Raw genomic sequence first — 26,956 nt, forward strand, 5'->3', positions numbered from 1 at the left:
ACATTGTCTAAAACTTTTAGTAGACTTACAGTAGTAAAGAAATTACTATATCACCAGAATATCATATGTTGCAATTACAAATTTAGAGGTTGTTTTGACATATTCAATGAAAATGTCGTCGTTTAGGGAAAATAAATGCCTGCTTGTCTTGCGATTGAATGCAACTCCATGATAATCACAATTCTTTTACTTTATTTGCTCCTAAAGTTACATGAATTGTTGAAACATTGAGTATTAATTGCAGTATCATATAAAAGCTGAGAGATGTTGCTATTTTGTCCAACTTGTGGTAATCTACTTACTGTGGAAGAGGGAGGTCGTTGCTATAGATTTGCATGCCCAACCTGTCCGTATATTCATAATATCACGCAGAAGATAAGTAGCAAGACCTATCCTCAGCTTAAAGCTGTTGATGATGTTCTTGGTGGAGCAGCAGCTTGGGAAAATGTCGATTCAACTCAGGAAACTTGTCCAAAGTGTGAGCATTCAAGGGCATACTTCATGCAAATACAAACACGCTCAGCTGATGAACCAATGACTATATTTTACAAATGTTGCAATGTATCGTGTGGTCACCAATGGAGAGAATAGATTTGTTTTATTTCTTTCACAGACATCTCGTAGTATACTTACAGGAAAAATAATCAACGTTTTCTCTGTTTAGTTTACAATCTGAAGCTTTAATTAATGGTTGCAAGATGCAGGCTGCTAAGCAAATTCTAAGGAAGGAAATAAAAAAGAAATTAAAACTAATGACTGAACAAGAAAAACTAGCAGAGTCACAGGTCATTATCAAGAAATTGTGCAGTCATCCTGTTTACAAGAAGAGTAAAAGGATTTCAGTATACCTTCACATGAAAAATGAAGTGCAGACTTGCGACATATTAGCTGACGCTATCGGCTCTGGCAAACATGTTTATATACCAAAATATGTTGGCAATGACATGGACATGGTGAAGTTGGACTCTCTTGAAGATTATGACAGTCTTCCTGTTACATCTTGGAATATTAAACAACCATTGGATGAGGATAATACAAGGGAAAATGCTTGTGAAACGGGTGGATTAGACCTAATAATTGTTCCTGGTCTCGGCTTTTCTAACTTAGGGCACAGGCTTGGCCATGGTAAAGGCTATTATGACACTTACATAGATAAAATTTCCAAAATTAATAAACCGTATTTGATTGGATTGGCCTTCACTGTTCAAATGTGCAGGGAAATACCAACTTCTGCTCACGATAGACAACTTGATGAAATTTTAACTTCCTAATATTATTAATGTGACTTATTGTACGTAACTAATTAGAATGCTGCATTTTTCATCAAGAAAAGATGCTTACTTGTTGTAGACAGTTTAATTGCAGGCACTGATATATTTGTAAACCGTCTTAGCATAGCTATTAGTTATTGGGATGCTTTTCATATTTAACTGTTTCATATATTGCAACAGTTATTGTAATCTTGTACGGATTCAATTACAAATTGCAATATTTGCATATTTGTCTTTTTCATGTACACATGGTCTTATTTTACTAATGAATTGAATGTAAATTTGGTGTAGACTGGCGATTAAATTTCTAAATGCCTTTAATTCGCTTTACATTGTTTTTTTTTGTAGAAATAGTAGAATTTTCATACTCTGTAACACTGTGCTTATTATAACGAGCTATTAATTGGCTGGTTAAGTTATCGTAGAGTGAAAACTGTAGATTCCTCATTTGGACAACAGGTAAGAAAGATTTAGCATGCTGCCCTATTAAAACTAATGTAAGCAGAATATATATCTATTCATTTAATGTCATGCGATTTTATCTCTCTCTTACCGAATTCATGCTGTTTATTTTTTCCAGAGAGATTCAGTCACATAGCAATGCCAGCTTCAGCTGCACCCAAACACAAAGAAAAAAATCAATTTCGATTTAAGACTTTTTCTGAACGCATTGCACTGGTCAATGTCGATGGCATACATCGAATCCGACGAAGAGAAGATGTTGATGAAGAGGAAGACTTTTCTGAATTTTTAGAAGCTATGAAGAAATGGAGGGATTTAGATTTGTCTGCACACTTTGTTGCATTTCGAAAGGAAGTTTCATCCAAGTGCAAAACATATAAGATGATAATTCATTACAAAGATGACTTAATACAGGCACTACAACACCACCTGCAGGTGTCTGATTCCCTTGCTTATCATGGCTTACTCGAGCTGTTGGTTGCCCTATGCAAAGATTTAAGTTCAGATTTTTATCCTCATTTTCCCAAGTTTTTTATTATACTGACGCAGATCTTAAAGTGTAATGACCCTGAAAGACTGGAACAGGTCTTTTTAACCTTGTCATTGCTGTTTGGTCAGTTATGGCGATTGATGATTTGTGATATCGAAAACGTGCTCAGTATGTACAAAATTTTGTTGTCAGGTGATCATCCAGCTCATATACAGAATTTTGCAGGTGAAAGCATTTCTTTTTTGCTTCGTAAAACTTCAGATATAAAAAGTGTACTGGGAAATCTATTCTTGATGGTGTGCGAAAAGTCAGCCTCTTCAAGTGCTGTGGGATACATCCTTTTTTATATGTTGAGATCATCTCAGAACCATTTTCATTCAAGCACTGATAGGGTTTTGCCAGTCATCCTGAGCTTTTTGAAGGGTGGCCATAAAGACAAAAACTTTCCTTGCAGCACTTTTAGTGCCATAAATTTTTCCATCAAACTTATGGCAGAACACACAAGAAGACAATATGCAGTGCCTGTATGGAAAGTGCTCATAAATGAGATTAGCACAAGTGACAATGACGATGTTAACTTAATGTATGTAAACTTTCTTTTGAAGTTGTTAAATACTTGGTGTTCTAGCTACCAATGCTCTAGATTGGTTTGTGAAGAAGAATTTGTCAACGCTTTGAGAACATGTTTCAAATTATGTGAGCATTATCAGTCCAGTGACCAAGGCGGTGATGTCTTTTCTTCTGCATCAATGCTTTTATCAACAGTTTTGCATGGATCAAAATCTGAATTAAAACAGCTCACAAAATCCGAAGTTATTAGGATATTCATAGAATTAGATTCAAATTACGAAGTCACCATTCAATTTTTTGAATCTATCTTTGGTTTACCAGATTTTGAAGACATTGCTCTTCGTCCTTTTTTAATTTTTTGTCAAAAGTTAATCCAGCTAGAAGAGTGGACGCACATGATTTTGAAGTTGATCGTAAAGTATTCCTTAAAGAACGAAGCTATACCACTTACTTACAAACAGCTGCAATCCTACTCACCTAGTATTTTAAATTTTGCTGCTGTTGCTAAGAAAGTCATTGAAACCAGACCATGCAATGTGATAAAAAATTTGATTGAAAATTGTCGCAGCCCTCCCACACTTTGGTATGCTTTAGTTGCTGCCCAGCACATAAGGCCATTTCCTCAAACAGCCTCAAGATCAGTATTGGATTTAATAAGAAATGTACTCTCAGAAAATATGGTTTCTCCAGAAAATCTTGCAGTAGCTTCCATAGCATGCCAAACTCTTGTAATTTTACACCCCTATGAAACTTTGCAGGACTTACTGAGTATTGACTGGGTATCTCTGCTGAACACTTGGAAAACGAATTTCCATTTTTTAATGATCTTGGAATTAATTTTGAACAAGGCAAAAAACTTTGCACAAGTTATTGATTGCGAAACAGTAAAATGTAGTTTGGAAGAAAATGTTTCATCCCACAGTTCACATTTGCGATTGCTGTCCTTGAAAATTCTGCAACAAATTGATACAAATAATGAATTAATTTATGAAGCATGTATATTATGTGAGGGAACAACAGCTTCTATTCAAGATGCAAGGCAGAAAATCTTGCATATCAGTAAGCTGCAAAAGCATGCAGGAGCACCTGAAATGGCAGATTTTGTGAAAAGGATTATGATTCGGTTTTTATTTGCCAACTTTTACATTAACTTTTCTTCCTTGTGGCCACCTGTCCAAGAAGTAATTTGTTCTCATGCTGTTGCCAATAAAAAGGATGAGTTCTGGGTGGTAGTGACTCAGTTATTGAAAAATAGCATGGATATTGCCATTAAAAGCCAGTGGTGGAAAAAAAACAATACCATAGAGGGTAACAACACTTTGAAATCGAGTGAAATTGATGTGTTTGATACCTTTGTAAGTGGAATATGTTTTGCCAAAGAAAATGTAAATACACGACCAAGTTTTTATAATTTTCGTTTGCAGCTTTGGAAAACCCTTTCATTGCTTCCACAACCTGGAGTGATTGAAAGTTTTAATCGGATCTTAGTTGGTTTGCTCTTCCAGTTTTTGGAAAATGAGTATTACATTGTTGATCAATGGCTAGCTCCTAGTCAAGATTTAAATTCGTGTTCTATTGGCGAGGATGGATTTTCTGTTTCTAGACATTGCAAGAAGAATGTAACATGCACATTAACAACAATTTTTTTAGTCTTTGCAAGATTTCATAATCTTGACTCCGCAGTTCAATCAAAGAAGTTGAAGAATATCTTTTATGAATTTTTAAGTCATTTAAATGCTGAAGTTCAACAAGCTGCACTGAAATGTATTATGACTTATAAATTAAAGGGTGTCATGAAGTTTAAAGAGAAACTTTTTGACTTTTTTGATGACAAAAAGTTTCGTGATAATTTGACCCATTTCATCCCTTCTGAACTGGATGATGATGATCGTCAGATGATAATGCCTGTGCTGCTTAGACTATTATTTGGTCGCATGAAATCTAAAACTGGAGCGTCCACAGGAGGTAAATCTTTGTCAGCTACTAGATGTTCAATTATTGTGCGATATCTTGGCAGTGTCAATGAAAAGGAAATGCGTTTATTTTTGGAACTGGTGCTAGATCCTTACAACAATTTTGCAAACAAGTCTATATTAGAGTGTGTCTCGATTGCTGAAGAGAACGCTAAAAACTCAAAAATTATTGTTCCTCTAGCAAGACAACAAGGCATTCTTGGAACTATTGATGTTCTTATTGACAAGCAAAAACAGAATTTGCCAATAGACAGTTATTCTGTTATGATGAAAGTCCTCCTTAGTTTTGTTGTGTCTCATACAACACTTATTTCTCAACATACATCAGATTCCAGTGTTGGTGAAAAGAAAACAATACTTTCATATTTAAAACTTGTGAAAAAAATGTCGCGAGATTGCTTGCTTAACCTCTTAAATGTCTGGCCTGATCCCAAAGGATTGAGTAAATCTGAGATTGCAGTTTTATTTGATAGACTTGTTTGGCCTGAGCTGCCTAAACTAATTCATGAAAGTTCTGGAAATCCTGGATTCTTGTTAAAGCTGTTTGATTGTTTTGCCAAAAAGCCCAAGTTTATGCTTTATTTAGTGAAGATAAATTTGAAAGAAGTTTCCGATGCTTCAGAAAAACATGCCCAATGTGCCTTGGAAGTCCTTCTTAATTTGATGAGTTCTTCCAAATGCAGCACTGAGGTTACCACACACATTCTAAATATCGTAACACACCTTCTGTTTAGTGAAGAAGATAGTCAGTTAGAATCATCTGGAGATTTGCAAAGCATTGTACGGCATTCTTTGAATGTTGTAGGGAACTTGGCGGTGGACATCAATCTGGATAAAGCTCACACCATATCGGAACTAGGCACGCTTATTGTTACACCTTACGTGAGTAAAATTCTGGAATATTTTGTCAGAAAGCTGAGGCAAAGCAAGAAAGGGCTCTTGCTTCCATCTAAACATTTGGACCTTTTAACTGTTCTCAGCAGAAATATAACGATGGAGTCGATGCTTTTGAATTTGAGTGAACTTCTCATTGCTCATATCAATGCAATTTGTTTAAAACAAGGGAATCCCAATTTCAAATCAATATGTACATCATTGAAAACCCTTTCGCATATAATCAAAGGTCCAAGACTATTACCCCAGATATCTTGTCTGTTTTCGAAGCTGTCTGATCGGGACTGTAGGTTGTTGCTTGTTGATGTTTTGAATAAAGCTTGTGAGTCTTCCTTAGATCTTTCATGGACATGCAGTATTGTTACAAGATTAAATGCATGGAACAAGCGATTTGTTGAGGAGATGGATTTTGATGCAAGATTAACTGCTTTTCAAGATATTTTTCAAAAGCTCAACAGTGATAATTGTTGTGAACTATTTGAAGACAACTGTTTTAAGTTTTTGCCCATCATACATTGCTGTATGCATACGGTTCTTACCAATTATTCAGATTTATCTCTGCGTGAAAGTGTGTTTAGAGTGTTGGATTTAGTAATAAGCAAAGTAAAGATTTTACTTGAGGAGGATTTTGAAACAGGCTCACCAGTATATTCCCTCATGATAAAAAACTTAATATTATCTACTGTGCAGATTGGGATCAAATCTGCAGATGAAGGATGCAGACATGAAAGCATACAAATCTTAGCTAAAATTGTTTCAGTGTTTCCAAATGAACCATTTTTGGAAGGTTTGATGACTTTAACTAATGCTACAAATCCCGATGATGATTTTTTTGAAAATGTTCGACACATCCAAATGCATCGAAGGGCAAGAGCTTATCGAAAGCTAGCAAATGCTTTATCATCGTATGGATCCAGCAACGAAACTAAATTTAGCCAGTTTTCTGATGAAAATGAAGAAGCCCAAGTTATGAAAAATGGGAATGCTGCAATTCCTTCTATTGTCGCCCGCAGATACCTTCTTCCACTTGCACTTCAGACATTAAACAACCAAGACTTCACAAAATTAGAATATTTGCGTGATGCGTGCATTGAATTGGTCAGGAGTTGTGCATCCGGCATGCAGTGGTCAGCATACAAACGACTTTTGTTGAGGACAATTTGGAATTTACAGCGATACCCACATGCTATAGAAATAATTTGTGCCATTTTGGAAGTTTTTCCTTATGACCTTGCTAACATTAACTTGCCAGATATAAGGGGGAGTGTTGTTCCTCCAGTGGTGAGCTGTGCTATCAGGGGAAGTGTTGGTCATGAGGCTAAAGAAGAAGATATGTTGACGGAAGAAGAACACTTGAGTGAGGAAAATGTCATGGAGAATGGAAGTGAGTCTGCACTGTACAGAAGCATTTATGTTGATGTCACAGACAAAATTTTGCCAAAGCTGAACAAAATTTTGTCCAGCAAAAATGAGGATGATCAACACAAATTATCTAGTACCAAAGCTGATATAGATCAATATAAAAAGAAAATACCTTTAGCAATTGCAATCACTTCATTGTTGAGAAAAATGCCTATTGCAACTATGAAAGCAAGCATTACCGGTGTCATAATTAAGGTTATTGGCTTTTTACGACACAAGTTGCACGACATAAGGGTGGTTGCTGTTGAAACAATTGTCACCATGTTTCAACAGTTGGGTATACAATATTTATTTGTAATAGTCAAAGAGTTAAAGAGTGGGTTGGCAAAAGGTTTCCAACGCCATGTCATCACTCACGTCATTAACAACTTGTTAAATGCAGCAGCTTCGATCGGAAAGATTGGCATGTTTGACTATTCCTTGAATTTGTTGCTTGAAGTATTGAATGAGGAGTTATTTGGTGCATTGGCAGCGGAAAAAGTGGTAGATAAATTGAAAGCAAAAATACCTGAAGCCAGAGGTCGCAGTAAAGCTTACAATGTATACAAATTAATTGCTACATTCATAAGCAAGGATTACATTATGACCTTAATTGAGCCTTTGAAAAATCATTTGAATGGAACTCATAAACATACAGTCAAAAACATTGCAAAAGAAGTATTTTCAGAAATAAATGCTGGCCTGCTTTCAAATTCTAGCTTTTCTGCTACTGATTTGCTATCATTGGTTCATGGCCTGGTAACAGAAAATATTCCTTCTCTCTTTAAAGAAAATTTTGAAAGTGTGCCACAACCAAAGGATAAGAGTAGGAAGCCTCCTTCATGTTTGTTGTTGCAAGAGGCACCTGCGAGATATGGCTTCAAATCTACTGTGAAATCAATACAAACAAATTTACATGTAATAGTTGAATTTGCCCTGCAACTTCTCCACCATTCTATGAAACGTCATGTTGTCAATTTGTCTGATCAACTTCATCTCGAAATGCTTGATCCTCTAGTGCCCTGTTTTGCCAAATGTTTAAAATCGACACATCAGCAAACAGTAGTTAACTCTGCAAGATGTATAACTAAGTTACTGAGGGCTGATCTGCCAAGTATGGCTGCCAACTGCAAAAATATAAATGCATCATTATTCAAAATCTTGAAAAACCACACAAATGATACTGGAAATCAAGAGGTTGCAGCAGTCAGCTTTAAATGCTTGAGTGTAATGTGTTCAACAGATCATGGGAAGAGTTTGAGTGACACACAACTTCAAATATTGCTTACTTACAGTGAAGAAGATTTATATGACAGTCAAAGACAAAGTCATGCATTCAGTCTGTTGAAGTCCATTATGAAGAAGGGTCTGAAATGTGATTCACTGCTCGACATTATGGATAAGGTCAAGAAAATTGCAATCCAATCACAAGTGACTTCGTCTAGAGCCTTGGCAAGCAACCTGTATCTTTATTTTATAGTCAACTATCCCATGACTCTAAAAAAACTTGATCATCACCTTGAATTTGTTTTGGCACAACTGACATATGAATATGAAGCGGGAAGATTAGCGGCAATTGAACTTTTGTTGGCAATTATAAATGATTTTCCTCTTAAAATTATATCAAGTCATTCTGGAGTTTTGTTCATTCCAACAGCAGCAGTCTTAATCAATGATGAGTCACCAACCTGTAGAAAAGCTGCTGGTGAAGTTATCAAAGTGCTGATCGGAAGACTTGAACATGAGCAGAAGAATGAGCTCTTCACATATGTTATGCAGTGGTAAGAACATTATTTGATTGGAAATTTAGATTGTGGAGCATTTATTAGCTTTTAGTACCACAATGTTACGATTGCTTCGCCTATCTGCTTACATGACATAACGATCATTACTGACGTAGCCCCACTTTGCACCACATTCTAATCCCATTAGTTCGCCACTTAACACTGTTTTTCTAGCTTTTAGTTTTTCTTCAGTTAGCCATTTTATTGGCAGTTGTAGCAGCCAAAATTATGCTCATGAAACAGTTGGTCATGAAATTCTAGGACTAGACACTTATTTTAGTAGATACACTTTTGTGCCCTAGGGTGACACAATACCAAACTAATTCAAAGACTGCATGTTATTACTTAGGTACCGACAAGATGATACGGTGCTTCATCAAAAGCTTGGTTCTCTGCTGCTGTCAATTTTTACTGAAGTGGATAAAACGGGCTTCCATAAGTAAGCTTTGTACAGCACAAAACTGCATTTTTTGCTGTACTCATCTTGTTCTGTGTTACGTGGCCATTCGTACATTGTCTGTGGGAACCAATATGCATTTTGAGCTTTATGTACTTTAAGCACAATTTTATTTGTAGACATATATCTGATCTCCTGCCCCTGGTTCATAACCACATATTGCAAGAAATGAAAGAAACAGATGAAGGTATGCATTTTTTGAAATTTTTTTGCTGCGGTTGCTTTTCCTTAACATCATAAAAGTTTGTTTTGTTTAGTAGATGACAACTTGAAAGCAAAAGACCATGCACTTTTCCATCATCTCTCGGCTTTTTTGAGTATAGTGAAACATTGCGCTGTCTTAACAGAAGGAAAATGGCAGAATGAATTATCCCAGATATTCCAAGCTGTACAGACTCTTTTAACTCATCCACATGACTGGATTCGTTTCATTTGCGCTCAGATTATGGGTAGTTTGTTTGCTTCCTGCGATCCTGCAGAAATAATTCAAACAAAAGGCACTTATTTGACTATTGATTTGGAATCAACTATGTTTGATCTGGCAAAATGCTTTTGCAATCAGTTGAGATTCAATCAGTTGAAAGAGCAGCATGCAGAACAAATAATCAAAAACATTTTGTATATTTGTCGAGTCTTGGATTTAAAACATCAGCACAAAGTGGGACATCATGATGATCAAGAGAAGGTAGTCGTGCATCGTACCATTTTATTTATTCTTCGACAGCTTCTTATTATCTCCAAAAATGAACAAACACTCAATCCCAAGGATACCACAAAGCGAATGACTGTATTGAAATTTATAGCAGCATTCTCTCTTAACATAAAATACCCAGAACGCATGTTAAATTTGCTGCTGAATCCTGTGTACAGAGGAATCAATGCTAGTGCTACACATGGTAGCAATGAGATACAATCAATCACAGACCTAAAATCCTTATCATCAGAAGTTCTTGAAATCATAAAGCAAAAGTTTGCCAGCGATATTTTTGCAAGAGCATACCTGAAAGTTTCCCAGACAATTTCGCACAAGCAAAGGAAGCGAAAACGTGAAAAAGCTGTGCAGCTTGTTGCCAATCCTGTAAAAGCTGCTGCTGCAAAAATTCGCAAACATGAAAGAACAAAACAACAGAGAAAACGAAAAATAGCAACTATGAGACCGGAATATGGTGCAGCTCTTTCAAAACGAGCTAAATCGTTGTAGTAATTAATAAAGTCACAATTTCCTTGTATTAATTATGATAGCACTCTGCAATGCTACGATTTATAGTTAATTATGCCGTATTTTTCATTTGAGTGTTGCATGATTACTATTGAATTGACATTACTTTTGAATTAAATGGTGGGTTATACTGCAAACTATCGAACCGTCAGTTTGAATGCGTAAAACACCATAAAAAATTCTGGAATATGCGTTTATTAGTCACTGACCAGCATGAGGCACAAACAACTGAGACGCTCTAGTAGTCTAGTACAACCACGTAGTTTTTTTTAATTACAATTGCAGTGAGCGAAGAGTGGTTAATTTTAGTACGTTGGTTTCGAACTGACATCACAGTTTTTATCCTCGGACTTTGAAAAATTTAGCTCAGCGAATTCCTGTTTCCAAACTTTTTTATTGCGCGAATTCCGATGAATAGGCCTACACTCTATTTATTTTTTTTTTGCCCAAATTGGAGACTATTCACCAGCATCACTGAACAGAAGCCAGCGTTGTTCGTTCATTGCTCAAGAGTATTACAACGGTAGGGCAACAGGCAATCGAACCCGGTTTGCATACTTACGACCCATTCACGATATCCATTCCGCCACTGAGCTTCGATTCAATTTGTGGTAGTAGGCCTACTCGCCAAAGTCATTAATACCGTTTTTATTTAATTGTAATCCACCGTTAAAAGTTTTAAAACTTATCTTATCTTCAACAACTTCAAACAGGGTGAAACTAAGATCTCCACGACTTTGGTGAACGCTTAGGGTTTTAAAAAACCTGTTTAGACCAATCGAATGCAGCATGGTTGGTATTGCTTTCTAGCCTGGAAATTACCCCAGCATTGGCATGCTTGAATTCCTAGGTCCGGTGCAGAATTAGGCTAAAAATTTGCCATGAAATGAGCTAAAATTGTTTTTTAGGCCAAAAAATCTGCTATAGATTTTGAGCCTCTGTTAAAAAAAGTTGGAATCATGGTTTCTGATGGCATTTTATGGAATGTTAGTCGAAAGCATACAAAAGTATAACGCGAAATTTCAGAGAGCCCTATATAGTATATTTCGAGTAATCAGTTTTTTAGTAAATTCACTGTATAACAAAACAAACAAGACTTTTATGTAATTTTTTTGATGTTTAACGGCTTCTGAAGGGCGTGTTACGTTTTTCTTTTACCAAATTCAATAAGTTATAAATTTTGGCACATTTTTAATGGTTAGTTCATATAAACGATTTTACAGCGTTTGACGTTCATAGAGTAGGATACATAGCATAGGCTTACAATACGACTTACCTTAACTGTGCCACTTACCCTAACATAGGCTTATAAATCGGCTTACAAAGAAGAGCGATTTAGATTGATCACATGCGACTTCAATAAACTATTTACTGTACGATCCAGTATGCGTATATTTAATGAGTGATGGTTATGTCATTACATCCATTTTCATACAGTTGGATTTTACCTTCACGAGATCGGTTATTTCAACCGACGGAGTTTGCGTCGTTGTTGTGTAGTACGTTGAATGATGGAAACCAAGAGAAAAGCTGCTTTTCGAAAAATGCTGTACTATGTTTGAAGTTTATATGTTATCATTGTCAAAGGACCGGACATAACCAAATGCGGTCAGAAAGTCTTTTTCGGAAATTCACAGCTGAATCAATATTTGGACGTCGTAGTATCCAATTTGGATTAATTACGTGAATGCAGATATAGTTACGCGACAATCTCATGATAAGGATACCATTTCTAAAATAAGATTAAGCTGATGCTTCGTCTGGCTTGGAGTTTCGGTGGTTACTCGTTTTACCCCAGTTTGGCAGAGATTTCATACGGTGCCAGAGACCGGGCTCATTGGTGAACCTACAGTTGTTTTTTAACATTTTTTTACGCCTTGATATATGCAGCTATTTCTGAAATATAGTACCGACTGATTTGATATTCTGATACAAATAATACATGTAGGCTACTTTAACTTAGTAAAATACCGATTAACTGATACTGGACAATGCGATCTACTCGGCGTTTTAAAGGCTACGTTTACATGGAGTTAGCTTAGGGAAGTTACCGGAAATCGGGTTTCAACAATCCCGCAACAAGTAACAAATTGACTTTGTCGTGAAGTGGTCATTTCAACAAAGTATGTTTTATGATTTTCAACCGCGTCGATCGGCATAAAGCCGTACCCAGCAAAGGCGCCATTTGTAATGTATAAGTTAATAAGTTACAAGGGTGCCTCAAAGTATTATCTTAATTGGACTTTGTTTGATGTATACCTTAACTACAGAGTTTCTACAGAGTCACTACAGAGTTTACACAATTCAGGTTAAAGCTATTTTATTTTAGTAATCTTGCTTTTTTTGTATTCAATGGGTAGATTATCAAAAGAACACGTCTAGATATGCATCTCCGCATGAGTGGTTTTTTGAATTAACTCAACTCGTTTTATATTCAACGTATACTTGCTGTTATAATTAAACTCAAATTATATTTGACCATAATGCAAAACACTAATTTTAACGCTCTTTAATCTTATCGCTCAGTGTACTCGGCCCAAATTTGACCATTTGATAGGATCGATGCATGGTTACTATTTAGTGTGTCAGTAAAACAGTTTTTAAATATTCTGAGAAATATAAATAAATTTTTCGGGCTTTGTTACCTGCACACGAGGCCCAAACTACAATTACTACATGCTAAATGCATGCAAATAGTTTTATTTAAGAAGGGCTTCGTTGAAGAAATAAACAAACAGCGGCCATAAGTGGTCAAAAACAACATGACAAAAAAATACAGTAAAACAATCTACATTCTACACCATCAAAATTCATGAGAACGCATGCAATCATGTTTATTTTTAAGCATTCAACAATTGCTTGGTGTTTAAATTTTGTGTTTGATCAAAGACTCTCAATTCGTCTCGCTGCTTACACAACTCCTTCAAGGAAAATCATTTTTGCAAAAACAACAGCAATCAGTATAATTTCTTCTTTATAAGTCTGAATAAATGTTGGCAGAAAATCGTAAAAACGACAACAAAAATTTACGTTGAAGTTGTCAAACTTTTTACAAGGAACAAACAAGTTAAACCAAAAAGCGACACTATCTTCTCGAAATCGTAACAAAAACTAAACTTAAATTTTTCTGGTTGGTCTGGTTATTTTTTATAGACAGCATCGCCAAATTATCCATCTTCCGATAATGTTAAGTGTACAGTAAATAAATGCCTTAATTAGTTTTAGTTTTGAAAAACTTCGTTCGTCTGATGCCGTTGTCAAGTAAATTAATTAATTATACACAGGCCAACAAAAAAAATTTTTTTTCGAAAGGCATGATATCTTAGATCGATTTAGGGGTATATCAGGGGCGCTGAGTCCGAAAATATCATTACTTTTGCTGAATTGGCTCTAGTTTTTGAGATATTGCTTCTTCCTACATATACCATGAAAAGTTAGAAATGTATGCTAGTGCAGGGCTTCCCAAACTGGGGGTCGCGACCCCGCAAGGGGTCGCGTAACGAACTTCAGGGGTCGCAGAGCGTATACCAATTTTACACGAAGTACAAAATACAATCGAAACAAAATATCGTTCCAGCCTAATCAACATTGAAACCGCCTTGAGACCAGCATTAACAGATATTGAGCCACGGCTGGACTTGCTTTGTAGCAGAAAGCAGTCGCACCAATCACACTGAATAAATGTGTGTGATTTTTTGTTTCCAGTAGCCTATATATGTGTAAAGTAGTAAATAGACTTTGAGTACTGGTTGCTTGAAATCAGTCTTTACTCTTTGCATCTCAATAAATGTCACTAATGACTAATGTATGTTTCGCACTGCTAATTTAATCAATTTAAACGTGAAGGGTCGCGGAAAACTTTAGAAGTTTGAAAGGGGTCGCGAGCAAAAAAGTTTGGGAAGCCCTGTGCTAGTGAGTAACAAAGGTTAACAAAAACTGAAGCCATGTGAAGCAGCTATTTAGTTTTGTCCAAATTACTCACTTGGGAGGTAAATAAGACCTTAGATTAGTTTATATCATCTCCCATCAAGCACTAACATAAGCCTTAACATCTACACACAGCATAACATTCTTGATTTGGCAACAAATATAACGTTTTAACGGGACAGAGAAGAAATGTTAATCCATTTTTACTCTCAAGAAGATAATTTTGTGTACTGTAAAAACATCGAAGGACTTCTTTCATCTATGGGTCTACTTGTATATAAACCAGAAGAATGGAGGTTATTCAACGACAGCTCCAAAAAAAGTTTGAAATGTGTGCTACTTCACAACGAAAATAAGTTTGCCTGTGTTCCAATTGGCCACTCAGTCGTTTTAAAGGAACACTACCAACGTGTTAAGATGGTCTTGAAGAAACTTTCTTATACTGAGCATAACTGGGAGATATGCGTTGATTTGAAAATGGTCAACTTTCTCTTAGGACAACAAGGCGGCTACACCAAGTACCTCTGCTTTATTTGTTAATGGGATAGTTGGGCCACTGATCATCACTGGATTAAAAAGGAGTGGCCCACACGTGAACAGCTTGTGCACAGAGATAAAAACATTGTAAATAAACCTTTGGTCAGTCGTGATCACATTATTTTACCCACATTGCACATCAAATTGGGTTTGATGAAACAATTTGTCAAGGCCTTAGAAAAAGATGGTGCTTGTTTTGATTACCTGTGTAAAGTATTCCCTAGTCTTAGTATTGAAAAGCTGAAAGCAGGAATTTTTGATGGGCCACAAATACGAAAATTAATTTAAGATCAAGTTTTTCCATCACATATGACTGAAGTTGAGAAGGCAGCCTGGTACTCTGGAAGTTGTAAAAGCAAGCAACTATGTGGATCTCGTAGAAGTGAAGCTTACGAACTTTCAAGCTCTTGGATCAAGGATGAGCATAAAAGTTCACTATCTATTCATTCACTTGGATCGCTTTCCTGAAAACCTCGCAAATATGAGTGAGGAACAAGGTGAAAGGTTTCACCAAGATGTCAAATTAATGGAAGAGATATATCAAGGTAGATCACTCACATGATGGCAGATTACTGCTGGTGCCTAATGCGAAGCTGTCCACAACAAGACTACAGGCGAAAGTCGTACAAGAGGACTTTCCTGCAGATGACTTTAAGCTAATTTGAGTAATTAACTAGAGTGCATCTAAGAACTTCACTAACGCACATCCTGAAATGGATTTATTTCTTCGTAAAGTGTTTTGCTTTGAATACTCCGTGGTAAATGAAAAACATTGATTGCTTGTTCATTTCGTCTGTTTTTACAAATTGCTGTCTTTCTTGTGTAGGCTTAGGCATACTTGGTTTGTTATTACCAAATTACTGCTATTTATTATTCACTTCAAGGAAGTTTTAATGTGGTATTGGAAGCTTAGTCTCACAAATTGCAATATGTTAAGAGAATCTGATGAAAATACGAATAACTCGGGCATTTTTTGTGTTGAATATATGGAAACGAATAGATTTATGCAGCACTTCTTCATTTAGCTAATTTCATTGTGTCTTTAGCTTTAGCTCATTCTTGTGGTTTTAGTGCTGATAGACTTACAACAACATTTAATATAGGCAGTTCCTTAAGATAAAATGCAACCTACCTTCAAATTTAAAAGGTACCAAAAATATCGAAATTCGCTAATATCTTAAAAACTAGAGCCAATTTGCATAAACTAATGGCATTTTCGAGTTCAGCGCCCCTGATATACTCTAAAATCGTTCTTACCTTCCATGCCAAAATTTTTTTGTTGGCCAGTGTTATATATCAAAGGAATAAAAAAGTAAGAAAATGCCATGAAACGATCAGGTGTTCAAACAGAGAATGAGGCTTTTCTGCCATGGAAAGCTAGGAATGAAAATTTAAATTGCATTGCGTATTTATTTGGTTTGAATGCTTTTAAAACGTACTAAAGAATATTATTTTTTTAAACTAAAACTAATCGAAAACCGGCTGCACACGTCGATGACCCAAGAATGGCTTGTTAATACTTGCGTATTCATTGTTAACAGGTTTATTTTACCGCTGTTCCCCGCGAACCCAATTATGGATGCTATAGCCGTAGCGTATAGCCGTGTTTACGTCCTCATTGCTTTTCGTTCATTGCACTTCCTTGTTTGTGACAAGAAGTCACACTGTTATCCTACTGTTGCATTTTAAACACTAATAAACACTTTGAAAAGTTTTGTGAGCATAGAACCAGTTTGGTGTAAGGTTTTCATTGAGATGTACAAAGTTTTAAAATATTATAATGCTATATGCAACTGCTAGAATGTTTATTAAAGCAACATTGCGACTATCCAATTTGCCGTCTACTGTACAAGTAAATATGAGAATACAGTTCACTTTGAAACATTTTTAAGCAATTTTTTGAAAGCAAAATTCTTGCGCTCCGTACATTTTGGGCGGGTCCAGCGGACCTTTTATCGTTGTTATCGGACACGTTTATCTTTACAATTTATTATCTTTAGATCCAACTATCAAAAAATCTAACCCCACTCCTCAATGCAATTCAAAACACAAAACTGAAAAGGGCGATGAAATAAAAGGGCTCCCACCAAAGCTGGGCCCCAGGGCACTCTACCATGTAAATCTGGGGCTGATACTTACGATTGGTCATAATTCTGGCTCAAACAACGGTGGCAAGTTTGGACTGTTTCATTCTCTGCTTGAGTGATACAGTAGTGTGCTCTTTAGAAAACGTGTAAACTACGCGTAGTTTGAGATGAAATCAAATCAACGTTTAGTCACATTCTTCTTATAATGTGTTTTATGAATTTATCACATAAGTAACGACGAAAAAAGCATAAATAAGTACAGCCTAAAAACTGTTTCGCGTTTTCCTCCAGCCGGTTGTTAAATATGATTACAAACAAGTTACGGCATAAGATGGTAATTGACACATTCGAACAAAAGTTCAACCATTTCGTTGCAAAAAGTTACGTCACCGGAAACGAGGTCACGCAAGCGGTGCGCAAAACCAAAACACGTTACCATACAGTAGAATGAGATGGTCATTAACTCGACTTTAGTTTAGTTGAAATTTTGGATAACCTGATGCAACTACACCGGTTCCAGCGAATCGCCCATTACAATTTATTTAATAATAATAACAAAGAAAAGCAAATAACAATAGATAACCCGAAATTCGGTTAACTTTTGATGTTTTTTTGTTCCTATAACGAAAATAGTGTTCATTCTCTCGTAAATATTTCAAAATTTACTCATTGTAACGTAAACACTCTGTCCTTGGTCGTTTGCTTCGTTGTTAGGGTTTAAGCCAAGAACTCTGAACACTAATTTTTATTAATAATCTGTTGTCTTTTCTCCTTAACGCTCTCAAGTGGACTCTAACGTATAACATTTTAAAACCCGGTCGACACTGCAGTCAGCCAGTCAAGGTTATGGAGATTAGCGTAACAATAGAAAGAATCAAGAGTAACATAACCAATAAAAGTAAACACTGTATGATGATCTCAGCCACCAGAAAAGTTACGGTATTTATGATAACCAAGTAGGCTAGGGTATTAGACTTAAACGGCCATAATAGTTGGCTATTTCCAGTGCTACATTTAAGACCGTCATGACAGTTTATTGAAATGCTTTTACACCAAACAAAATTTAACTATTATCAGGACGAAAAATATGAAAAACGCACAGTGATATATTCCTCGAAATTGCAATTCATTAGATGTTTTATTTTGGTTATATTATAATTCCTAACATACGTTTTCGTGATTATTGACTGCCAATTTAACCAGCTTCGGAAAAATCGGTTGCAAAAGTAATCTGGTCGATCCCTTCAACTTCGAGTCAACAAACTTCCACTTACTTTAGAATAGACCGGTTTTGGGATTCAGGTGGGTAGGCCACCCCCTACAACTGTGCCAAAATTGTAACAACGTGTTTAACAATAGAACACACGTACCTCAATGATAATAATATTATCATCAAAGGTGGGCAGTCGGTACTTTGTAAGAACGTCGGAAACGGTACCCGTGCTCGGCAAAACATGTGGTAACGGTGGTGTTTGAAAAACGTAGTTCAGTACTTTTTGGGTATTCTATGTCAGTACTTTTTGTATATCGGATCCTGCCGCAAGTGCAATTTTTGCCCTTATTATGGCCCAGCTACAGGTTATTCTAGGAATCTAGGTCGAAACATACGTGACTTCACTCATTGCGACTGTATCAGATATCGAAAGGTTAAAAGGGAATAATAAGGGCTGAAGTTGGCATTGGGATTAAAATATAATGAACTTTTAAAAAGTATAATTCCTATAACCATGAACTAATCACTTTTAAAGTAGCGAGAACAACTAAAATTTCTTCAAAAAAGACGTTACCAGTATCGGTCCGGAAATAGTACCGGGATGCAGTAATTCGTTGCTGCCCAGCTTTGATTTTCAGATATGCAAAACAATTCTGTCATGCATTTCTGTTGATAAACTGCAATCAGCAAACTATCATACGTAAAAAAGCGTTGAGTCATAATCAATTGTCTATGTTAAAATTCTTATATTCACACGAATTGCAGTAATTTTCGTCTGGGCATAACCTTACTACATACTAACAACGAATTTGACATGTGATCACATCACAGAGATACCAAAACTGATTATTATCACATTTAATTTTCAATTTCACTTTAAATTAATAAAGAAAAAGTGCTTTATTCATTGTAATACTGGGACAAGATAATTTACAACAAGAAAAATGACAAAATATTGCCAAAAAAATCTATATAAAGGTATATGTATTGCACTAAAAGAAGTTATTTGCTATATCAAGTTTCTTCGTCTGTTTCATCTCCTTCCTGAGTTTGGTTCAAGATAACGTGGTATACTGAAAAAGATTAACTGAATCAAGTCAAGTTTTCTCTCAAATTTCATACCAAATTTTTGTTGCACGTGAAATCAGCTTACATTTTTCTTTATGACATGGAACAAACCAGCCCCTTTCAAACAACGTTCGAACCTCTTCTAATGGTTTGTTTTTAGTTTCAGGGAGAAAGAGATAAATAAATACGAAACCCAGAAATGCCAAACCAGTATAAAGGAGAAATGCACCTAAACATGAATTTCACATTTGTCCCGCTGAATTAACTTTAATGTTTTAATATCCAGATGACAAACCTTGTATTGTAAGCCACTGTGTGACATCCAGAAATGTTAGAGACACTATAACATTAAAAACCCAATTGGTGGTGGTACTGAAAGCATTACCGGTACTTCTTGCCCACTGTGGATAAATTTCGGAATTAATAGTCCATGGCATAGGTCCCATTCCTGTAAGGTGTAAAATAAAAATTGTGAATTAATAATGATCAATAAAATTATAAAGCAGAAAACATAACTCATAATTGTAGCTGAAAGCAGGGGCGTAGAAAGAAAATATATCTGGAGGGGGCGAGATTTTTGGTGCCATTAATGACGTTTTAAACTTGTTGAGTCACGTGGTAGATTGCTCAAACTATCGCTGCGTTAAGAGCTCATTTCTTTAAACAGAAACTTCAAAAAACATTCTAAAACAAAACGATGACAGTTCTGAACATTACAAAGTTGACCATACAATAATTTATGTGAATATCAACAGTCAACACCATCTAATGGTTTATGATGACATTTTGGCAGCACGGAATTGACAAATTCAACAGAACAACATTGTGACCACACGCTGTCATAGATGTTCAACTGCGCCGTTTCCTTTAAAATCTTAAATAAAACATAACTGCATTCAAAATAACGAGTAATGCTAAAAATGGACAAAACCAAAATTTAAGCAATTAGTATAATGTACATTCAACACAAAAACAACGACTAAAAAGCAGGCGAGCACTACAAATTTGTGATTGTTGACAAATGAAAATTTATGGAATTTGCACATACATATGGGTGTAGCACAACTTAGTTAATAAATGAACTTGCATTGACCATATCAGATCAACCATGGAGCAACCTTTTTTGCAAACTGTTTGGGTAGCAGGCGTATGTTAACGTAGTCCACGGTTTAAAATAATATTTTAAAGGTTTTTTTTGTACTTTTGCACTGCGACTTGAAGGCCTAAATGGGAAGGAGTGATGAGATAATACAAAAGGAATTATGACGTAATTATTTCTCAATAGTCGATCCTGATCTTGGAGTGCGAAAGGAAACTGATTTTAAATAGCTTTTTACAGGCTTACTTATAAGCATAAGTGTAAAGTGTATGAAACCGACCACATTTCCGTCGTTAAAATCTTGGGAGGGGTAAAGGTGCCTTTCGCCCCCCCCCCTGGCTGAAAACATACCTGGAGCAAAAAATGCAAGATATAGGACCATGCCAGCTAATGCCATCCAGGAGTAAGAAGTAGGGCAATAATTTGGAGCAAATGTGAAATCTCCTTGAGCATTTTGAGAGCAATCACCATTCTCAGAAAGCTATCAGATGTACACTTGTTAAAAAGACACTAATATAAGCCATTCAATAATACATTTATAACACTGAGCTCTCCATTAACAAACTTTACACATTTTCGAACTATGAAAGTAAACTTAAGTAGCAACCAATCGTTATTTTTTTTCGATTGATGGAAAAAGGGTTAACCTGAGGATTGTCAGGAGCAATTGCCAAACAGGATGCTGTAAAATTCCATGTTTCTTGCTTTTTGAAGCAATAACCACAATCTTGACTTCGGATGCAATGAGTACAGGAGCTACATTTATTAATAAAAATACAATAAAAGACATATCGAAGTGGAAGACAATTGATTTATCTGTAGTCAAGATCTCTTCTTAACAACTTACAAAAACGAAGAACATCGTGAATTGTTTTTAACAAGTGTAGAATTGAGGTTAACGGGAGGAGAATGCAGAGCTGACACGTAAAAACCAGCCGCTAAAAACAACAATGATGCAGCCACACCTAAAATGAACGGAATGATTATTATGAACCTTACCATGAGTTACTAAGATACTGTAAAAGGCAGAGCTTTGAGTTTTCCACATACCTGCAATACTTAGCAATGATAATAACCTTCTTCCCATTTTTTCTACAAGCCATACTCCAACAAATGTAAAGGCAAAGTTAACAAAAGCCAAAGCAGCCGCAAGCCATATAGCTACAGTTGTATTTCTTACTCCTGACATCTGAACAATTGTTGCAGAGTAATACCTAGAATAATAGAATATTATAACCTTTAAGTTAAACTATGCGTATCTGTTAGTTAGTTATATCAAAAATCAGTTGGTAGGAATCAACATACTTACATTACGGTATTAATTCCTGATAACTGCTGGAACATTTGTAATCCACAGCCAACAAATATGGCATGACGAACGGCAGGATCGTTTAACACTTGTATAACACCACCACCGCTACCGCTACCTGCATGGAAAAAATCAGAGGTGGGCAGTTGGCACTTAAAAGTACAGTCAGTAATGGTACTGATATTCCAGTATTGTTTTAAAAAAGTAATTCAGTACTCTGTCGGCACCCTGTACCGTAACTTTTTGTATATCAGATCCTGCTGCAAGTGCAATTTGTGTTCCTATTATGGACCAGCTACAGGTTAATCCAGGTCAAAACATATGTGACCCCACTTATTGCGATTTCATTAGACATTTGTAGATTGAAAAAGAACAGTGATTGCCAAAAATTGCATTAAGGTTTAATTAAAATAAATTTTTGAAAGATATACTTCTCAAAACCTTGAAATAATCCCTTGAAAAGTATGGAGTACCTGGACCAACTAAAAGTTCTTGAAAAAAGGAATTTGGTGCATTTTTCCAAAAGTACCAATGATACCAGTATAGGTACTGACAAAGTAGTGGGTTACAGTAATTTGGTCTTATAGTGCCAAGATATTGCCCATGTTTGCATTCAATGTATTGCTTACAGCTTAGAAGCAAAATATTAAATACCAAATGCAGTAGATATACTTTTTAGTTATAATTGCTATCGTATTTATTCGAAACATAAACAGTGTTATATATATGTCAAACTGATTCGACAGTAAATAAAAACAATCTGTACAAGCATCTGAAAATTGGACTAGCTATTCTCCAGTTTTTGTTTCATGATTGTTACACTTGCAAAGAAAACAAAAAGTAATTGGTGTTTAAAAGCTTCTTTCGTGTGGAATTTGTGAAAAATTATTTTGTGTTTATAAATTTATTATGAACTTTTCACCAGAATCAGCAACATGGTGTTAAAATATTGTAAACATAAGTACTTTGACATTTTGAACTATAATTCATGTTATTAAGGTAAAAGTATCATACTAGCTTTTTCTTCTTCAGTAACGGCAGCTTTTAGTATCTCAAGTTCATTTTGTACGTTCCTTTCATCATTTAGAATCTTTAAAAGTAATTGAAAAACACAGATTTTTAATATTTACTGTACTATTAAATACTATATATACTGTGAACATGATGCTTTGACTGAAACTTCAGGCAAAATGGTACTGATGTGCATTGGTGTACAGTATACCCACATAAAAGGATACTACTCAAAAGTATTAAGAAAAAAAAACTGAATAATAACCAAAAGAAACCTCATAGTGAAAGACAGTTTCAGCTGAGCCTAAATACAGTAACCGTGTAATGCACCCATTGACCAGTCACTAATATTTCTTTAATTTAAAAATCCTTTTCACAAACTTATATAACAATTGCTGTCTGTATTATCTTGAAAGCAACCACACTATGTAAATTTAGTATGATAACTCAAATGTAACTTTCAAATTATTGTGTCTAGCAACATTTTAGTCTTTTGGCGATGATTTGCTGCAAGTTTCACAAACACAGATCATAGTCTCATACCACACCTTTTGCAATGACTTTTCAGCCTTAGCACATTTCCCTTTTTGCATTAGCCATCGGGGGCTTTCTGGCAAAAACAAAAAGCCAACCATCTGTATAAATGCAGGGACAGCCGCGAGGCCCAGCATGTATCTAGAAAAAACAGAAAATTGATTTAGTAAAGATCCTGTTAAATGAGCAAAACCCAATTACGTACAACAATAAAGCTTTACATAGAAAATCCCAAACAGAAATTTGAATCATGCGACTAACTTACCTCCACCCATCTTTTTTATCCGCGCTAAAGAATCCATCAACACAAGAGGCAAAAAACTGTCCACCAGTTATAAAGAGATTGTTGACAGTAACCAATCTACCTCTAATATGATGAGGTGAAACTTCAGCAATGTACATTGGAACAGTCATCGATGTTAAACCTTAGGTTGGTTTCAATAAAACCTTTATTATTGGTCTTTCAGAATAGACAAACACCAACACTAAGAAACCATAGGGCAGTCATAGCATCATACCAATGCCAATTCCAACAATTGCTCGTCCAGTCAAAAGCATCTCCTTATTGTATGCTGATGCCAACACAACTGATCCAGAAAAAAACACTGCACTTGCGAGGATTATCACAATTCGTCGACCCCAGCATGAATTTAAATAGCCCCCAACCATTGCAAAAACAGCCGCACAGCCAACAGTTATAGACACAATCAGTTCCTTAATTTGAAAAAAGTGATAACCGGTTATAAACCAAAAACTAAAAAATATAGTAAAACTAGTCAATTCCATAGTCTGTGTGCTAAACAGTCTGTAATAAAGGAAAAAGCTAATAAAACTATCATAAGATGTATAGTATTATGATGACCAAAGGCTGTAGACCATGATAAAATCATCATTATACACTCCAAAAATTAGCTATCTCCATTCATCAGTATATCAATCAGTAAGTTGAACAAGTGAAATATGATAAGGTGACTGCTTACTTGCCAAATGTTATTGAGGTTGAATTGTGTCTTAAGAATAATCATTGCACCACTGATAACACCAGTGTCATAACCAAACAAAAAGCCTCCAATCGCAGAAAAGAAAGTCAAAACATATATGAATGTGCTCGTCTGGGAAACAATATGTAATTTGACACCATTTAATGGCCTACTACACACAAAGTTTTAAGAAAGTGGATGATGGAGCAATCCTCATAATACCATAAGGTGCTGGATAGAATTAATATAGTAACTTTTTTTTAAGAATAGAAAAAACAAGATTGATAACTTAGTAGACAGTCCAGAATACAAAATAGGATAGAATATACAGCAATCATAAAAACACTAAATACATCACTAATTTTACTTCTACGTTAACTAACCTTAGTTCTGCTGCAATTTGAACTCAGTGTGTCTGCTGAATACTGCTCTGGTGCAACATCTGTATTGCTGTAATGACAAATAGTGTAGTTAAAGACTTTGATTTAATTTATTATTCACTAACATATATTTACTACCTTATGCTCGTGTCATGTTTTCTAAAAATATACGGACTCTCGATTTTAAGTTGCGTCACGTAGCCGTATGTAATAGTAAAGTAAACTGCACTGGAACTTACGGTACAGCAAATCTTGCAATGTACTATTTATTCTTTACAACAACAAAAAGATACAGAGAGGAAAAAAGTTTTCTTGATATAGTGTGGCCAGCAAAAAAAGGGCCAGATAAAATTTTGGTTCAAAGATAGAAAAATGTACCTAAGCCGATCTGTATCATCAGCTGCAAAAAATTATAATAAAAAACTTTATAAACTACGGCTTACAATTGAATTGCTACGGTGTACTTATTGTATTGTATATATATAGCTTGGTTTTTGCCATTAGCTGTGCAGAACAAATACTAAGTTGCTGATCTCCTTTACTTTTGCACCCCAAAATCAGAATCGAATATTGGGGAATTATTACGTCAGAATTTATCTTATTTATTATTTCATAAAGTCTCCTTTTATTTCAAGGCCTTCAATTGATTGTGCACAGTACAAAAAACCCACCAACCGTTACATTAACAAAAAAATTAACATACTCACGAACAATGAACATGAAAAGCCCAAGGGCTTAAAATATGCAAGATAGTAATAATACAATTGTGCAAGATGGTGGTAGATAAGCATGGCAACCAAAATCACCCAACCTACATATTCAAGTGAAAGTCTGACAGACAATGTTAACGCACAATCTAAAGTATTTAACTAGTCTGACTGATCTGGGTGAAATGGCACATGTTGTTTTATTAAAAAAAAAACTTGGCAACTTCACCTTAGCAAATTTCTTGTCTCAGACTTCTCCATATCTTTGATATAAAACCAACAATTCCAATTTCATCGAGCACCTAATTGTCAATCTGTTGTTATATCAGGTTTTATATATAGGCTATGTAATTTGCAAGTCTATTAAGTTGTTGTTCAAGTTCCAGACTCGGTGAAAGTGTACAATAAGGCTTTAGTTGTATGCATTCAGTACACCACAACTTCACATTCTCGCTTCATTTATGCAAAAATTGTCTCTACAAGAAAACTGGTGACCAGTAAACTAACTGCTGCAAAAAAAGAACAAAATAGGCTGGATTTCAAGTATTGTCAAGCATCAAATACAATTTGCATTTTGGGAGCCTTTAATCAAAACTGGAAAGTACGGCAGTTTCCGACCAGAAATCGTGTGTGCAAAGATGGAAATTTTGGTGTGATGGCATGTACTGAAGCCTCAATTCTTTGTGTATTATTGTAAATTGGAATTCAAACAAACAACTTTACTTTATTTATTAAAAATTGGCGCAAAGATAAAAAAAATCCAGCGTGCACATAGGAGAATCTGCTTGCAGCTGCCAAACTTTCCACTACAGCCTTTCGGCACCTCTAGTTCTAGTTTCATCGTATTAAAATGAAAAAAGGTAAGTATACAATTACGTATTTTGCACATAAAAACTGACTTTCTAAGCCGCTAAAAAAAAATAGGGTAACCAACTTCATTTGTAAAAATATATAACAACTCTGAAAAGTTGCATATAATTCAAAGTTAATGGAATATTTTCTCTGTGTGGAAAAGAGGTCATTCTGTCATTTATGAATGCTCATTGTGCAAAGATTATTGCGTTCTAGTCAAGTGCAAGAGATGTAATGATCTATGCTAGTGGATATGAGGGCAATGGGGGCATGCTTGCCCAAAACATTTTGGATTTACAAGGTCTATAGCAGGGTTTCTCGACTGGGGGCAATGGGGTCGTTCTCCGGTGGGTACCAGCAGATGCCTCATTAGTAAGCTATAGCGTAGTATTAAGGAAATACAAGTCAAAGCGAGACACAAGTTTCTCACATTTTTGTGCTTGCGTTTGAAGTGAAAAATTAGCAGCACAAAGGCTACTGCACATGCAGTAATGAAATAAAAAGTGTTTTGCAATCAACAATCTACATTTTTTATTGACGAGCAGGGGCCACGCATTTTGAGGGTCATTGTATGGGGTCTTACATTATATAACAGATATGTCATTTATAGATATATGTGTCATAGATATATACAATATACAGGTATATATAGCCAATATACAGATATATATGTCATCAATTCTTTCTTTCTTTATTTATTTATTACATACAACCAGCTTTTCTTTGCTTGT

General features: G+C 35.5%; 4 protein-coding genes across 5 annotated transcripts; 3 read left to right on the forward strand and 1 right to left on the reverse strand.

Annotated features, from left to right (window-relative positions):
• The first annotated feature begins 2 nt into the window (after positions 1-2).
• Positions 3-591, forward strand: LOC143473058 (DNA-directed RNA polymerase III subunit RPC10-like). The gene has a single exon (XM_076970042.1). It carries the CDS (start codon positions 265-267, stop codon positions 589-591), a length of 327 nt encoding a protein of 108 aa, XP_076826157.1. The 5' UTR covers positions 3-264.
• Positions 592-698: 107 nt separating this feature from the next.
• Positions 699-1,281, forward strand: LOC143473041 (5-formyltetrahydrofolate cyclo-ligase-like). Its single transcript, XM_076970041.1, has one exon. It carries the CDS (start codon positions 699-701, stop codon positions 1,269-1,271), a length of 573 nt encoding a protein of 190 aa, XP_076826156.1. The 3' UTR covers positions 1,272-1,281.
• A 336-nt stretch (positions 1,282-1,617) lies between these two features.
• LOC143472999 (small subunit processome component 20 homolog) lies at positions 1,618-10,710 on the forward strand. 2 transcript variants are annotated; one of them, XM_076970039.1, is made up of 5 exons: positions 1,618-1,730; positions 1,852-8,842; positions 9,195-9,284; positions 9,422-9,489; positions 9,560-10,710. In XM_076970039.1, exons 2-5 carry the CDS (start codon positions 1,872-1,874, stop codon positions 10,501-10,503), a joined length of 8,073 nt encoding a protein of 2,690 aa, XP_076826154.1. In that variant the 5' UTR covers positions 1,618-1,730; positions 1,852-1,871; the 3' UTR covers positions 10,504-10,710. The 2 variants fall into 2 exon arrangements, with proteins under 2 accessions (XP_076826154.1, XP_076826155.1); XM_076970040.1 differs by having other exon boundaries at positions 9,563-10,710.
• Positions 10,711-19,127: 8,417 nt separating this feature from the next.
• LOC143453480 (proton myo-inositol cotransporter-like) lies at positions 19,128-25,902 on the reverse strand. The gene is made up of 15 exons (XM_076954834.1): positions 25,603-25,902; positions 24,670-24,736; positions 24,287-24,418; positions 23,825-24,020; positions 23,572-23,731; positions 23,321-23,447; positions 22,776-22,851; positions 21,762-21,879; positions 21,503-21,666; positions 21,300-21,417; positions 21,100-21,208; positions 20,804-20,933; positions 19,649-19,801; positions 19,439-19,582; positions 19,128-19,358 (listed from the first exon to the last, which is right to left on the reverse strand). The coding sequence occupies exons 1-15, from the start codon at positions 25,632-25,634 to the stop codon at positions 19,300-19,302; spliced, it is 1,785 nt and encodes a 594-aa protein (XP_076810949.1). The 5' UTR covers positions 25,635-25,902; the 3' UTR covers positions 19,128-19,299.
• Positions 25,903-26,956: the final 1,054 nt, after the last annotated feature.

The sequence above is a fragment of the Clavelina lepadiformis genome, chromosome 1 (assembly GCF_947623445.1).
Source record: "Clavelina lepadiformis chromosome 1, kaClaLepa1.1, whole genome shotgun sequence".
Classification (NCBI taxonomy): Eukaryota; Metazoa; Chordata; class Ascidiacea; order Aplousobranchia; family Clavelinidae; genus Clavelina; species Clavelina lepadiformis.

Excerpts from the sequence above, each read along its gene's own strand:
- LOC143473041 (XM_076970041.1), top strand. The coding sequence starts at position 699 with ATGCAGGCTGCTAAGCAAATTCTAAGGAAGGAAATAAAAAAGAAATTA.
- LOC143453480 (XM_076954834.1), bottom strand. The coding sequence starts at position 25,634 with ATGGAGAAGTCTGAGACAAGAAATTTGCTAAG. Across the intron at positions 24,419-24,669 it reads CAAATTGCAGCAGAACTAAG|ACGAGCACATTCATATATGT; the intron begins GTTAGTTAACGT and ends ATTGTTTCCCAG. Across the intron at positions 19,359-19,438 it reads TCCATGTCATAAAGAAAAAT|TATACCACGTTATCTTGAAC; the intron begins GTAAGCTGATTT and ends AATCTTTTTCAG.
- LOC143473058 (XM_076970042.1), top strand. The coding sequence starts at position 265 with ATGTTGCTATTTTGTCCAACTTGTGGTAATCTACTTACTGTGGAAGAG.
- LOC143472999 (XM_076970039.1), top strand. The coding sequence starts at position 1,872 with ATGCCAGCTTCAGCTGCACCCAAACACAAAGAAAAAAATCAATTTCGA. Across the intron at positions 8,843-9,194 it reads TTCACATATGTTATGCAGTG|GTACCGACAAGATGATACGG; the intron begins GTAAGAACATTA and ends GTTATTACTTAG. Across the intron at positions 9,490-9,559 it reads AATGAAAGAAACAGATGAAG|TAGATGACAACTTGAAAGCA; the intron begins GTATGCATTTTT and ends TGTTTTGTTTAG.